Raw genomic sequence first — 14,901 nt, forward strand, 5'->3', positions numbered from 1 at the left:
CTCACAGTCGGGAACTCTGATGTCTTGCTTGGTAGCTAATCATTATCTGGTTCTCTCTTGGGGATGCTCCCCAACTTTCTTATTACTGCTGGAGGAGGGGCATTCAGATTCTAGCTATAAACTGACGCATTAAATAAAATTCATGAAAAACTAGTGTAATAAAGATCTCTGAATTTGTAGCCACAATAATTTGCCCTAAATTTAAATTATGTAGATGTTGAAGTAAAAAAAATTCCCCTGGGGCAAATGTATCACTCAGAGTCTAGGTACAGGGACATCCTAAAGAACCTATTATTTGAAAATATTCTTCACGAGTTATATGTCTTTATATAGTTGTAGGTGTTTATATTTAGAATCTTACAGATTTAGATCTTAAAACACGAAATCATTTTCCTTTATTCTATGAAAGTCTTTGGTCCTCCTTTAATTAAAAGCCAAGACCATCATCCTTGTTCAAGTGACTGTCACAAACAAGTTATTAGGAATCTGATCAGCTGTGGTTCTCTGGGACACTTTTTTAAGCTGAAGTTACCTGGGCAGCATTCAAATATTGGAGAGGATACTAGTGACTGCTCCACTCCCAAGAGAATGAAGCAGGCGAGATAAGCTGCAATAGCAGCAGCTATGACTGCTGTCTGCACCCCACTCTTTTGTACACAGAAGCTCCTTATGACGGATGGAAGGTCCTGCCGTCGCCTGGGTTTTATGCACTCTGCAGCATCACCTGAACTTCCGGCCTGGGTAGCCCAAGGCAAACTAGTGTCAATCATCTTTGAACTAAAGATGTATTTCTCCCTGTTGGAAAAAAATGTAAATGATTCTGCTCAGTTTCCAGATGAGTTTACTCCTTCCTTGTGCTTTTCACATGATCCCATTTTATGCTGCTACTTAAAAAAAAAAACAGCTGTAGGAAATAGATGAGCTAGAAATCCGCCATGAACGCTGACCCTGATAAAGAAAATAATTAGAATAAATAAGACGTAGAAATTATCTACTTCTTTAAAAATGTGTTGTGCAATAGTTTTAGTGTCTTTGACTTTTCTATTTTTGCAATGCCTTCCTAGAGTGGGCGTGGCCAAGATTAAAATGATTGCTCTCCTAAAATCTTCATTTATTTATGATTACCCACAGTTTCACGTCCAGGCTGAAAAATGTCATAATCCCTCAAGCCGTTCAAACTAAACTCATCAGTTACAACAGATGAAGGTGTGTGTGCAGTTCCGCATGCTAACATACCTACCCTGCTACCTTCCACACTCATTCATTTCATATTTCTTCCTGTCTCGCAAATCTCTCCTAACTGCACTGCTAACATCGTCTCTTGCCTAGATTCGCGCGCCTCGCTCTGACTCTTCTAGTCCTGTCTCTTCCCACTATTCTTCGAAGGTGATCTTTTAAAAATGCAGATTCAAATGCAAACACTTAAAGGGCTTTCCATTTGGTAACTTGAAATACAAAGTCTTCACAGCATGGTCTCTGGCTTTCTTTACTTCTATCCCACGTGCTGCCACTATACCGCCCACAGTCTTCTGTGATCACCTCCTCTCAGGGTCCTCAAATGCTGCTCCCCCGCGACGTGATCTCGTTGCCCTGGTCACCTGCCAGACCTCTCGTCAAGCTGTCTTGTCTGAAAGGTGCGGGGACAAAGAATATGGGCATCAGAGGTAAATTTCCTGAGCTGGCTCTTGAATCTGCCAATAACTCTGTGATTGTGGACACATGACTTAAGCTCCTGAAACTCTGTCTCCACATCTGGAAGTTGAGTTCAATGACCATATGCACCCGGAGTGCTGTTTCCAGGATTACCTGAAATAATTCATGTCTAGTACTTAGCCCAGGATACAGCATGTACTTTATTCTCAGCAAGTGTTAGCAATTTTCATTAATATTACTACCACTGTCACCACCACCACCAAGAGGCCAGGCTGGTGTCTGTACTGGCTGCAGCCTTCCCAGACCCTGGCATACTCCCCGGGATTCTGTGGACACATTGAAGGAAACTGACATGAAGTCCTCACGTGTGCTAACAATATTCTACACAGACTCCCGAAAGGTAAGACTCATTTCTTTATACTCTGCATTTGCCATGTATTTGTTCAAGAAGTACTCACTCGTTAAACATATTTGATGAATTTAATAAATGAACTGTAGCCAATAAATATTAGTAAAAAAAAGCCCAATTACAGACTCCCTTACAGCTTATGAACAGCTCTTCTTTCATGAACAATGACTTGCATCTATCTCTTTCTCTGGATTTAACCACGCTCCTGCCATGTCTTCTGATTAACAACTCTAGATGAGTTTCGGTAATGCTTGGAAATTACATATTATAATATACTGATTAATTACTCTTACATTAAGTCTATTAATTATCAATTATTCTCCCATCAAAATTGTCCATTTACCACCCACCAATATTTCCCAGGTTCAGAAAGATACACTGGAACCCTAACAGAATCATTTCTTTCATGCTGTTAAAGTGCCATGCTATAAATTCTACTCTCTACTGTAGCTTCAAAAGCTGGCGTCCATTTCTTTGAGTCATTTCATTAAAAACCCCATCCTTTGGCTCTCTTTCTCCTACTGCCAATATTCAAGAGAACCGGTGCTACCCAGGATGGCTGACTGGCTGGCTGCCCAGTGTGGTCCCCTTGTCAAGACCTCGGACCGGAAGTGCCGAGAGACCAAGGATCTCTCACTGCCCTGCTCTGGGCAGCACCGCCCATGCCCCATAGCTGTGCTCCACAAACAGCTCCTTTGTCCCTCAGCGAATGCATGTGCAAACAAATGCTGGCCCTTGATTCTTTTCAGGTCCTAAATATTTGTCTCTATTCTAACATACACTCTTGGATTTTGACATGAGGGAAGAAAACTTTCCATCCTTGAATTCAAGGGGATCCTGTTCTACTGTTCTTGAACGACTCTACAAGCAACCAAAGGAGGAGTCTAAAAAGAAGCTCTAACATGGCCCAGTGTCGTGTGTATCCCATTTCTTAGAGGTCAGAGGAGTTAACTCGTGTTTTTTTCAAACTCTTCTTTCATCCTATTGTGACTCATTTCTGTGATTTTTCCAGATTTCTTGAGATATAATTGACATACAGCATTGTGTAGGTTAAAGGTGTTCATGTTGATTTGATACACTTCAGTGTTGCAAAATGATTCCTGCTACAGAGTTAGCTAACACCTCCATCAGGTCACATAATTACCACTTCTTTTTTTGTGGTGAGAACATTTAAGATCTCCTCTCTTAGCTACCACTGTTTTTTGTTTTTTGTTTTTAACATACAAGGTTTCCCCTATTTTATTAGCTAAGGTCTAGTCATTTGAAACAGATGCATTTTGAGGGGTGGAGGTAAATAGTTCGATGTTAGAACACATGCTTAGTATGCATGAGGTCCTGGATTCAATCCCCAGTACCTCCATTAAAAACAAACAAACAAAAAAAAAAACCCAGATGCATTTCATATTTCTAACTTTACAGTAAGAATATGAATTCACTACTAGAAACACAGACTGAGACAGAAAACACTGAGTATGCACCACTGCCAGGTCCTGTGGTAGAGGTGTTCACATATATTGCTCACTTAATCTTCACGCCATCTTTTTCAAAAAGAAATTATTTATTTCCATTTCATCAATAAACATCTGAGAGACCAGGTGATCAAATCATGGTCACACAGTAAGTAACAGGATTCAAAACCAGTTTTCTAATTCAAAATCCAGGGTTCTTTCCCTTGTACCAAAATCGCACTACATAGATTACAGCATTTAGAGAATTCTGGCTCCCCACACCCATAATTCACCAATCCCAATCTTGGTCTTAGCATTTAAACGTTAAATGCATTGTTTTGGCAGAGACTAATTCAGCCAGCCCAAAACACTTCATTATAAACGTAGACCTCCTCATACTGAAATGTGTTTGTAATTAAAAAGGAACTAGATTTGAAGCATGCTAAACAATTATACTGATTGTAAAGCAAGCAAGTAGTAAAAATAAACTGAAGGAAGATGGTGTTCCTTCTCTGCTATGGATTTGCATTTTTCTACATAAAACGTGCTATTCTGTGTAAGGCAGGTTCATTCCTGCAGTGATCTCATTTATTCTGGCTTCTAATTGCTTTTAACTACTGAGTACAGGGCGACACTGAGAAATGTCTATTGACAACTAGAAGGAAGTACCCGAATGAAGAAACTAATTGTTGAATGTTGCAGGGTTTTGTCTTCCCTGCTTCCTTTTATGGCCTTACACCGAGGAGGAATTGTCCACCAGAGAGGCTAAGGCAGGATGTTAAACGCAAGTCAGTTCCCAAGCGGCTGCTCTGGGTTGCCACAGGCAGAGTATCTGCAAAATTAACACGGAAAGGCCTGCTGCCGACCTGCTGAACCATTCCACCTTGGTCACCCTGAGCAATGTGTTTATGACAAATGAAAAGCTTGAGCAAACTGCCACAAGTCAGCAGGGATTTCAAAAACCCAACCCCTCTGTCCTTGTTCTCCATCCCAGAGAAGGCACCGTCTTAAATGAAACACATAAATACTTCTACATGAAAAAAGGGCAAACAATTATTTGCTTTCAAAAAATAAAGAATCCACTTATCTTGTATACACACATATGCCACGTATAATAAAAGAGTAAATATGTACATTCTCCCTTAGGAGAATCTGAATGATGGTCTAACTAGAGTGGCAGTCCAAAAGCCAGTGATCATTCAGGCAAGTTTGCAGTGTATTTTACAGAAATAACCTCTGGGGGAGGGGGGTGGTTACTGATCATCTCAACATTATTATTTGACTCTCGTCAAGCAGACAGTACTGAAATCTTCCCATGACTATACTGGTTTCCTGTGTTTCATAGTCTGAGAGCTGGAAGATAAGGGGTTAATGAGTGTTTGAAAAGAAAGCAAAGAGACCTGGTGGAGCAGAGCCCTGTGGAAAGAACGGAACAGCATGGAGACCCAGTGGGGAACAGCTGGAGCAAGATGCTGGTGGCAGAAGCAGAGCCAAATTGAATACTCCGCTTGCTCCATACATCTTCAGGCAAAAAAGCAATTGCCTTTAAGGGGCACATTTCCAGCACTGCACAGGGAATTAGCCATGAAATTCCCATTAAAGATAATAGGACTGTCTATTGCAACTTTCAATACGTTCTCAGAAACTTCTCAGTATATATCTTTAAACCCAGGCTTACAAAATCAACTGCCAGATGAGGACATTCCAAATCCCTCATTCCCTTCTACTCAAGCACATTAAGATGTGTTTTTCTTCGACGTGTTTCACTGCTGAGGTTAGCACAGAGGCCATCACGGACCTTCGGGGACGGGTAATCGAGCACTTAAGCACCGGAGGAGGTATTCGCTATGTTAACGATGTGTATGAATATGAAACATCTGTGCATGAGTCAGGACCTTAACTACCACAGCCACCAGGTTTAAATCTGTTCCCCTGCACTTTAAATTTTTCAGCCTGGACCCTTTCACCAATTTATTTCATTTCTGTTTTGGTTTTTTTGGAGGAGGGCGGAATGTAACTGAATAGGTTGGGTACCTGTGCCAGCTACCTGAAGTTCCCCAACACCCACTCTCTAGTCCATCTTTTCTCTTGGCTCTCTGACTTCTGTCCCTACTCTGTGTAGGCTCTTTGATGACACCAGCACTTACGAGGCGTTAGTGCATGATTTGCACCTGTCTCCCCAATTCTTTGACAATATACCATAACTGTTTTCTCTTACAACTGTTTATCCAAGATACCGAATAGAGTTTTGCTTGAATGTTTTTCATTCCCTTCTAGTACATCCTTCAGTGTTTTTACTCCAAGCTCCTCGGGAGCACAGAGGATGGGGCGGTGGCGAACCAGGTAATACGAACACTCTCCACGTGCTCCCTGGTGATCGTTCCTCAGTGTCCACAGCTGCCATTCTGTTCTCCCACTGCCGTGCCTTTTCCCAGAATACCTCTTCCCCGCTCCTAACACTTGAAGTGTGTTCCCCAGAGAATTCTTAATAGTGTTTTTCCATCACCCCTTGAGATTCTGCCACTGTTTCATACCTTTTACATCTGCCCTTTCCCCTTTAACCCCTGTGCCAATGCCATAGCTTTGGTCTCACCATCTCACTGCACTATCGTAAAAATCCTGGCTGTCTCCCTGCCTCCAACCTTGTCTCATCACAGACTATAGTGCTGGTCTTTATTTCTAAAATATTTGTTCAAATATCTGATCATGTAATTCTTTTTCTGGAAACCCTTCATAGGCTTCCTAGGGCTCCAAGAGGGGGTCCCAAATCCTTAACATAGCTGGTAGGGCCGACTGTTCTCCACTTTCTTTCTTGCTAATTTCATCTCCCAGCACTGCTTTCTTCCCATTTCAGTGCCCAGAAACTGCACCCTTTACTGTGACCTCCACCCACGTCGTACGCTACTTCACACCTCACTACTGTATTTTCATACTATTCCTTCACCCTGCACCATCCTTCTCCATTTCCGTCACCTAGCAAACACTATTAATGCTTTAAAACCTATAACGGGTGTTACCTTACATCCTTCCTGCTTAACGGGATTTAAATCTCGCTCCTTGGGATTCCTCCTGAAGATGTTAGATGACCTACCGCCAATTTAAAATTAACACTGTAGAGGCAGAAATTGCTGCTTCCTTCCTTCCACTTCCTCCACACCACCTGCTCTCCTGCTCCAGGGTCACATAGGGAAAGAGGCCATTCTTAAAGTGCAGGCAAACGAAATGTTTACATTGGTGAGATACCCATATTTCTTCCCTCCTCTGGAGGACAGAAAATTTGGTTTATGACATTTATTAGAGTACTTATGAAATCACTAGCCTTGAAGCCCTCAGGAACATACCCTAGAGAATGACTGGAATTTTATTTTACTTTCCATATAATTTTGCAGGTTTAGGGAATACAGTAACTTCAGTTTATTTAAAATAAACTTTGAAGAATCATACCCTGTTCAAACACTTTTTAAAGTTGATTCTACATTTATCACTTTTAAATAGCTAAATACAAATAAGATTTACTCAATCTTAAATTTTACTAATATGCTCAAACGGTAAAATTGAGTTTGGCAAAAAGAGCTAAACTATAACTAATAATTATGCATTTAGATTATTTTATCAAGACGTGTTTAACGTGCCTAGAATTTTCCAATTTTAATGATAGAGGGTAGTTAATGTACAAGCTCTCGTCTTGTACATAGTGAAATCAAAGACTGTCTGGCTAATACCACATGGTTACTGGAGACCATAACTAGAAAACACAGTAAGAAGCCACTCTCCTAATTAGTGTTTCAGTCTTCTTTCACAGTAATCTCATTTTAAAAAAAAAAACGAACATTTCAAAATAATTTATGTGCTAATTTATCAAGATTCACATCAATCACAAAGAAAAATCTAGGCAAGAAAAATATATAAATGCAAATCCAGCCGCCTCTTCAGGGTAAAGAACTCTTAGAAAAGATAATGGGAAAGAAGTAAAAGAATACAACTTCTATCCTATTTGAAGTATTAGATTTCTTCCTATAATTTTAAGAGAATAAACTTACATTACTTACTTGGTTGTTTAAATTGGCATAAATTGTGGAGTTGTTTTTGTCTATTTTACAACTCAGTATAATTTGAAAATCTGTTTACTTTTTTTCCTCCAGATTTACTGAGGCATAATTGACAATTAAAGTATACAATTTGATGATGTGATCTACATATATTCATCACAATCAAACTAATTAACATATCCACCACCTCACATAGTTACTATTTTCTTTTTCTTTTCTTTCCTTCTTTCTTTCTTTCTTTTTTTTTTTTTGTGGTGAAAACACTTAGGATTCTACCCTCCTAGCAAATGTCAAATGTATGATACAGTATTGATAAGTGTAGTCACCTTGCTGTATGTCAGAGCTCAGATCTCCAGAATGTATTCATCTTGCACAACTGCAGCTTTCTACCTCTTGACCAACATCTCCATCTCCCCTCTTCCCCTCCTCCCAGGCCCTGGTACCCACAATTCTAAGTCTCCGCTTCTATGAGTCTGGAAGAGTAATCAAGATTTATGTTCATACCATGAGTAGGATATGTTTTGTCTTTCTCCCAGAGCCCCATTATAGCATTTTATTTTTCTCTTCTCAAGATTAGTACACAATTTTACATTTTCATTGTTGGGTTTTTTGTTTTGATTCATTAATGATTTTATCAGCTATCAAACAAATGAGAACAGTTCCATTGATCACAAGCAAATTATAGCCGTTCAAGAAAAATAATCAAAACTGCAGCCACATTTAAGACAATTTCAAACGTCATCTCTGTCATTGCAACTACTACCCTTACCTAAAAGAAGTGTTTTAGATGAATGTGTTTCAGATTCCTGATAAGAAGAGCATAATTTTAGGACTTACTGGGGACATACAGTATCCCGAGATCATAAGTGAGCAGTATCTTCTGTTCTATTCAGCCATCTTTCTGGAGATTTAAAATACAAGTATCTCCACTGAATACTGAATCTCATTTTTGTACAAAAAAATAAATGGATACATTTCAAACCTACATTTGCTTATTGTGGTAATTTACTTTTTCTTTCTGTCTTATACCTGGGCTCTAACCTACATATGGAAATCCCCAGAGGTAACCCACTGCTACTTGATGTTCTGTTGCACGATGGAGAAAGATGCAGCTTCCCCACCCGCCCTGGGAGGACTCTGCCTGCCTCAGCCAGGTTACCTTCAGGGTTTTCACTTCTTGTAAGACTCTGTCTTGCTTAATCTGGGCCTATTTGTCAATTTGTCCTTCGATGTCACAGTGATGACAAAATAAAATATTGCAAAGAAAGAGTTCTTTAAGGTCCAACAAAAGTGGTTTTAAGATTAATTGATAGTTACTGAAAAAAAGATGTTTTTTAAAAAGATGCTTATAAGAACCAAGAATCACTATACGGTGTATCTTCATTTGAAATAAAAACTGTTCCATTAACCAAATCGGTAACTCATATTTCTCTTCAGTGTTTGATGTTCATTAGCATCATGCTTTTTAATGATGAGAACAGGCCGGCCTTGCCACACACTGTTCCCTTCTCTCAACCTGTGTGAGGTTCTGAACAGAATGTGCCAAATGGTGTCCGGTGCTGCTGAATCCCTGACCCCGTGACCCCTCCTGACGCTGCTGTCCACATGGCCCACTGGGGGGCTGAGCACCGGGTATGTTAGTTAATGCAGGGCTTTGTTTCCCGGAAGAGATTCATCCTCACAAGATAAAAGGTAATCTATGTGTACACATCTTCAAGCTTTTCACTCCAAGACAACACGGGTGAGCTAGATAGGAGGCCTGTGCTCCAATCACCTGCCTTCCTGCAGGACCATCCCAGGGCTCCGACACCACTGAAAACTCATTATTAACGGATGCAAAGAGTATACGGACAAACTCTCCCTGGAACCAGTCCACAGGGGGAAAAACTGTGATTCCAGACTCCCTGCCCTCACTAAAAATTTCTTTGATATATCCTTGCAGGTAGCCTCTGGAAATTTCCACCTGCTTTTTCCCACTGGAAGGAAGCAGAGCCACGCAGTGGGACGACCACGGCGCCTTTGTTTTCAGAAGCAGCAGGATGCACTTAGGTCTAATAACATTTGCAGTTTGCTGATTTATAGCAGTTAAAGGAAAACAGTTGGCCATTAAGCAGGGGTGGGAGAAAATAAGTAAAACAAAACGAAATGCCGCACTGCACAGAACGACGCTGCCGGAGGAATAAAAGGGAAATTTGGAAATCCTGCAGTACGCTTCTGGATGGCCGGCAGAAAAATCACTGCATGAGCACAAAAGAGAACTTTAAACACCACATCACTGACTCAATGCTTTACAAGCGTTCAGTTTGGCAAAAAATAATTTTGCCTGTAAAGCAGACATAGTGACAATATATAGAGTGACTCTTTGAAGGAAGGAAAATTCAAAAGATACTCAAATGTTTGTATTTGTTAGTTAAAGCAGTACAAACGAAAGCACTACGGAAACATCACTGTACGCCCAGGAGAGACGGACAACAGATAATCGGGTCCTCACACCCCCTGCGGACAACATCAAGGTCAAAGTGCCCCACGACCATCCATCCATCTCACCAGAGGTTGTTCATGAGGATAACCCTTCTGAGAACCTAAACAGAAATATATTAACCCCAAAGGTTTAAACTCTTTGACACAGTAATTCTATCTGGAGGATACATTTGTTTTCCTTGAGCTTAATGGAAAATAGAAGTGAAATTTGAAGAGCTACATAAAGATGTCTCTCTGCATTATGCGCAGTGGAGGGAAAAGACAAACCACTAAAGTGGTAGTTTAGTAAACTGTGTGCCAACTGGCTGGAACAGTAAGTAGCAAGTAAAAGTGATCAAGGGAAAGTCTATGTGGACATTTTCAAAAATAGATAGATAGATACTATGACAATAAAGCAGATTATTATTATTAAACTATATGTACTAATAGAACCACGTCCAGATGTATGTTGTTTGATAGAAGGTGAAGAAGATAATGCAAAATGAAAACGAAAGAAGGCAGGTCAGGATAGGAAATTTTAGAAATTTTCCATTTTTCAAACTATCTCTTAATATCACATGTATATTGTTTAAAAGGCAAAAATCCTGATCTTAAAAAGAGACAGTCTTTTTCTTCCACTACCCAGTAGCAATGGAGATACTTAATGTAAGGGGATGGCCGAGGAGAATGCGGGCAGGAATATTCACCAGCAGACTTGTGACGCACACATAGGATCACCCCAGGAAAGAGGATTTAATAAAAACAAAGTCGGGCTAAATGCTCGGAAAAGACGTTAATAATTCATCCTGAATTCTATTCCTACTCATCTTGCATTCACTGCTCTGTGCAGCTCTGCCATCTAATTCAGGTTGGTGTTAACACATCTAGACATTAATGCTAATTAAATCTGCCTTTTCATTCTGAAAAATCACATTCTTTTCTTTAATATGAAACCAGTGTAACAATACTTTCAAAGTATTTCAGATTCCCTTTTTTTTGTGAATAAAATCAGAAAAGGCAGAAAATTCATTTTTTAATGTGGATATCATATTGGTAACCACTTCTTATCTTAATTTTAAAAGCGAATGATAAAAATATTTTGCATAATATTTATTCTGATTTATACTATGAACTTCTCCCCTTTGTCGGAACCGAGGGTATACCTCCACGTTCAATGTTAAGTGCAGGTGTGAACCCACTTGAGGTCCTCTCCAGCTGTCTGCATTATAACGACTAAAGAATTATTTTAGGAACTGTCTCCTGCGAGATTTCTGATTCCAACATAAATTAGCATGAATATTTTATCACCATGAAAAGTCAAAGCACAGCCTTCGCAGAAAAATGAGAGATAATGTTAACTCCCATTTTATTCTGCATAATAGAAAAATAAAGCTGTACTATTTTCAAATAATTTTAACCTTAAATTCAGCACCTGTCATAGGGCATTAGTGTTTACACCTCAGTAAATGTCTCTGAAACGCACTAACTAAAGTTATATTTATTTTGAATTGTAGAAATGGAAACAGTAAAAAAAACTTTGAAATTTGAATGTTACTTTTGATACCAACATACCAATCAACGAACACAGCCATTATAAACAGTTGTGGAACGTCAGTCTATTTCTCCTACCCCTCGTTAGTCAAATTCTAAAATTGCTCACGGGACATGAGAGAATAAGTTGGACAACTTGGTCATGATTCTAGGATTAAATGGCAGGTTCAACCGCATTAATGTTCAGTAAATTCATGTGGAGATAAGAGAGCATGCTTGTAGTCTGAAGTGTGATGTGTCCCCTTAATTGTCACAGTCCTCAGATGACTATGATCTTGCAGCAGGACAGAGGAAGAACACAACTAATCATGGAGATGACACTGTGCTGAGGCCACAATGGTCCATGCTGTTCCCTGAACACACGCCGCACACCCTCACCTGGGTGCCCACTTTGCACTCTACTTCCATGATCGAAGGCCATTTCTCTAAGACACCTGCATAATTCGCTCCTCCGTTTCCTACAGGTCTCTCACAAAATCCCCTCCTCAGATGGCGCCATTCCTTCTTCCCAACTTGTCACCCCTCTGACCTCTGTTCTATTCTGTATTTACTCCACCTGCTACATTACCTACTTATTTGTTTACTTTATCATCTGTTTTCCTCCAGCACGATTTACACTACATGGGAGTAGGGAGCTTGGTTTTTCAATGGTGTATCCGCCGGCAACTAGAACAGTGCTGGCATGTAACTGATGCTCCGTGCGTAGGTGCCGAGTGAATGAATAATGAATGAATGAACGAATGGGAACAGAATGAATGAACAGGAATTGATCAGAGGGAGAGAACATTTCTCTGCTAATGAAAAAATTATGAAATCATGTTTTATTCATTTGGTCACAGAAGATATTTTCAATTAAGCTGTTAGCACGCTTGCAAGAGGGCACAAAGTATACAGCAATTAAAATAAAGGGGAAGATTCTGTGTATTGTGTCATCCACAAAAACGTCACGCTCCCTTTAGGCAAACAGATAAGCAAGGACGTGCTGGGTCAAGTTGAGAACTAGAATTCAGGCATATCGAGTCAAATGGAATTTCACAGAGAAGAATCTACTGACTTGAACTGTCTTTCTCTGTCTTTCTGCCTCTTCAAACCTGGTTCAAACACCACCTTCTCAATGGCAAGTTCTAACCATCTCAAAGACCTACATTCCATCTGAATCTTTTTTTTCAGCTGTAACTTTCCTAGGCCATTGTACATTTTCTTGTAGTGTAGGTAACTTGCTATTTTTAGTTTAATTATGCTTTTGTTATTCTGTCATATAATTATTCATTATTATTTTGTTATGATTTTCATTGTTTGTTGTGCACACCCAATGTCTCTAACACAAGCATCTCGACTTTATGACGTTACTCAGCCAACAGCACCAACCGCAGCCCTTGGCACAAGTTAAGTACCAAGAAAATCTGAATAAAGGGTAACTACCATCCTCTCAAAATCGAACTGGTCTGGTACTAAGAAGAGACTATGACTGGGGACGAAAGACTCTGTGCCCACTCAGATTAAAGTGAAGATCAAAGTCCGCGCTATTGTTTCCACCTACACGGTTTCATTTCCCCGTGAAAATGGAAAGGTGACAGAGGAGGAGCAAGTGATCACGGAGAAGGACCTGACCGGGGGTTCCCCACTCGCGTTTTGCTGATGTAGCTGCAGGAATCCACGCGCCTGCCTGGGCTGTCCCAGACAGAGCACTGCTGCTTACGCTAAACCACCCGAGTAGAGCACGTCTAAGACTGCTCCTTACACTTTCAGGAAGAGCAGACTGTGTGAGATCCTGGACTACGATTTTGCCAGGAGTGGGGGGGGGGATGAGAGTAACGCAAGGCAGCATCGAATTCACAACATCTGGGTGACATCGAATTCACAAACCACTGAACAAAAGTTTGGTTTAGCCAGTTGCCAGCTCCTACCAGGCAAGTTCCTGCAGTGACTGAGACGGATGCACCATTCTGTACCTGAAGTATAAACCTTATGATATAAATACAAGGGTGACACGATTCCAGGCCACAGTGATACAAAGGTGGGACTCCATCCAGTCACTGAAAAGAGAAGCCCTAACGCCAGAAATCACTGTGCAAGAATTATCCAATTTCCAAAATCCGATTCCAAACACATGGGAGTCCCTTGAAGGTTTCCGGTCATGACCTCCTGGAGCCAAGTGTGAGCACGAGAACCCGCGAACGTCAAGGCGGTCTGAGAGAAGCTGCGGGCGGGCGGGGACGCACGTACCTGTGCACGCCGCTGTTGCACAGGATGACGTGGCAGGCGCCCAGCCGGCTGCACAGCTCCGAGGACACCGACAGCAGCCCCACCCCCGAGGCGCCGCAGGCCGTGTTCGCGCAGGCCGCCGTGCGCTTGGATCGGATAAACGAGGCCACCAGCCGGTACAGTTCATCCAGAACATGGAGAGGCCTCATTAGCTGCCGAGAAAAACGATGCACACGGCGTTCAACGTGCTTAGTGAAAAGAAATACTTTTAGATGGGATACGGTTCATAGTGGTTACAACTTGTCATGAATACTCGAATATGTCTGACGATGGAGGAAACAGAATCGGAGACTACAAATGTTTATAACTGCACAGTGCTCAAGAAAAACACCAGAAAAATTAAATGAAGGAGGTAAATGGCAAAGGGTCATGAAACACAAGCGTCTCTTTTTACCTTATCTACATAGGCAGCCTTGGATGTGGAGTCTGGTGGTGAATTTGACTTGTCCAAGTAGAATGCCCTGTAAGAATCCAAAGAATAAATAATCATTTATTGTTAGCGAAATTTAGATGCATGAAGACATAGAAGTTTCACAGACTTCCTCTGAAACACAAATGAATAAACAAAAGTACGGAACACTGGGATGGGTAGGACTGCAAAAAAAAAATCTCCCATTCAGAAAACACTGATTCACGTGGCCATCGGCTCCATTACGTATTGTGTGGCCTTGGAGAGACTGCCTAATTCGTGTGGGCCTCAGTTTCCTCTTTTGTAATCTGGGGACGGCATTAGCTTCTACTTCACAAGGCTGCCAAGAAGGTGCAATGAGTTAATGCAAATACAATGCTTAGGACAGAGGGTACATTGCAAAGAGTAAGTGCTCATCGATACTGATAGTAATTAATATTATTTAAAAGTTGAAGAAATAATTTTCTTATGACTATTGAAAAGCCTATCACCTAGTTTTCATCTATTGTACAAGTGTCAGATTATGAAAACAATACTCAAAAACCTAATTTAAAACAGACTGCTTAGCTGGGTTCTTTCAGCCACCAAGCTGTTCTCAGATTGGAAGCAAAACTCTCCCTGAAGATACACTGGCCTTTAACTGTCACCAGGATGCAG

General features: G+C 40.8%; 1 protein-coding gene across 1 annotated transcript in view; it reads right to left on the minus strand.

Annotated features, from left to right (window-relative positions):
• PREX2 (phosphatidylinositol-3,4,5-trisphosphate dependent Rac exchange factor 2) overlaps window positions 1–14,901 on the minus strand; it is a 235,978-nt gene that overhangs the window by 22,144 nt on the left and 198,933 nt on the right. Inside the window, exons 36-37 of the mRNA XM_072951849.1 lie at window positions 14,230–14,296; window positions 13,797–13,987 (exon numbers count right to left, since the gene is read on the minus strand). Coding sequence (XP_072807950.1) covers window positions 13,797–13,987; window positions 14,230–14,296 — 258 coding nt within the window. The remainder of the gene's footprint in view (window positions 1–13,796; window positions 13,988–14,229; window positions 14,297–14,901) is intronic.

The sequence above is a fragment of the Vicugna pacos genome, chromosome 29 (assembly GCF_048564905.1).
Source record: "Vicugna pacos chromosome 29, VicPac4, whole genome shotgun sequence".
Classification (NCBI taxonomy): domain Eukaryota; kingdom Metazoa; phylum Chordata; class Mammalia; order Artiodactyla; family Camelidae; genus Vicugna; species Vicugna pacos.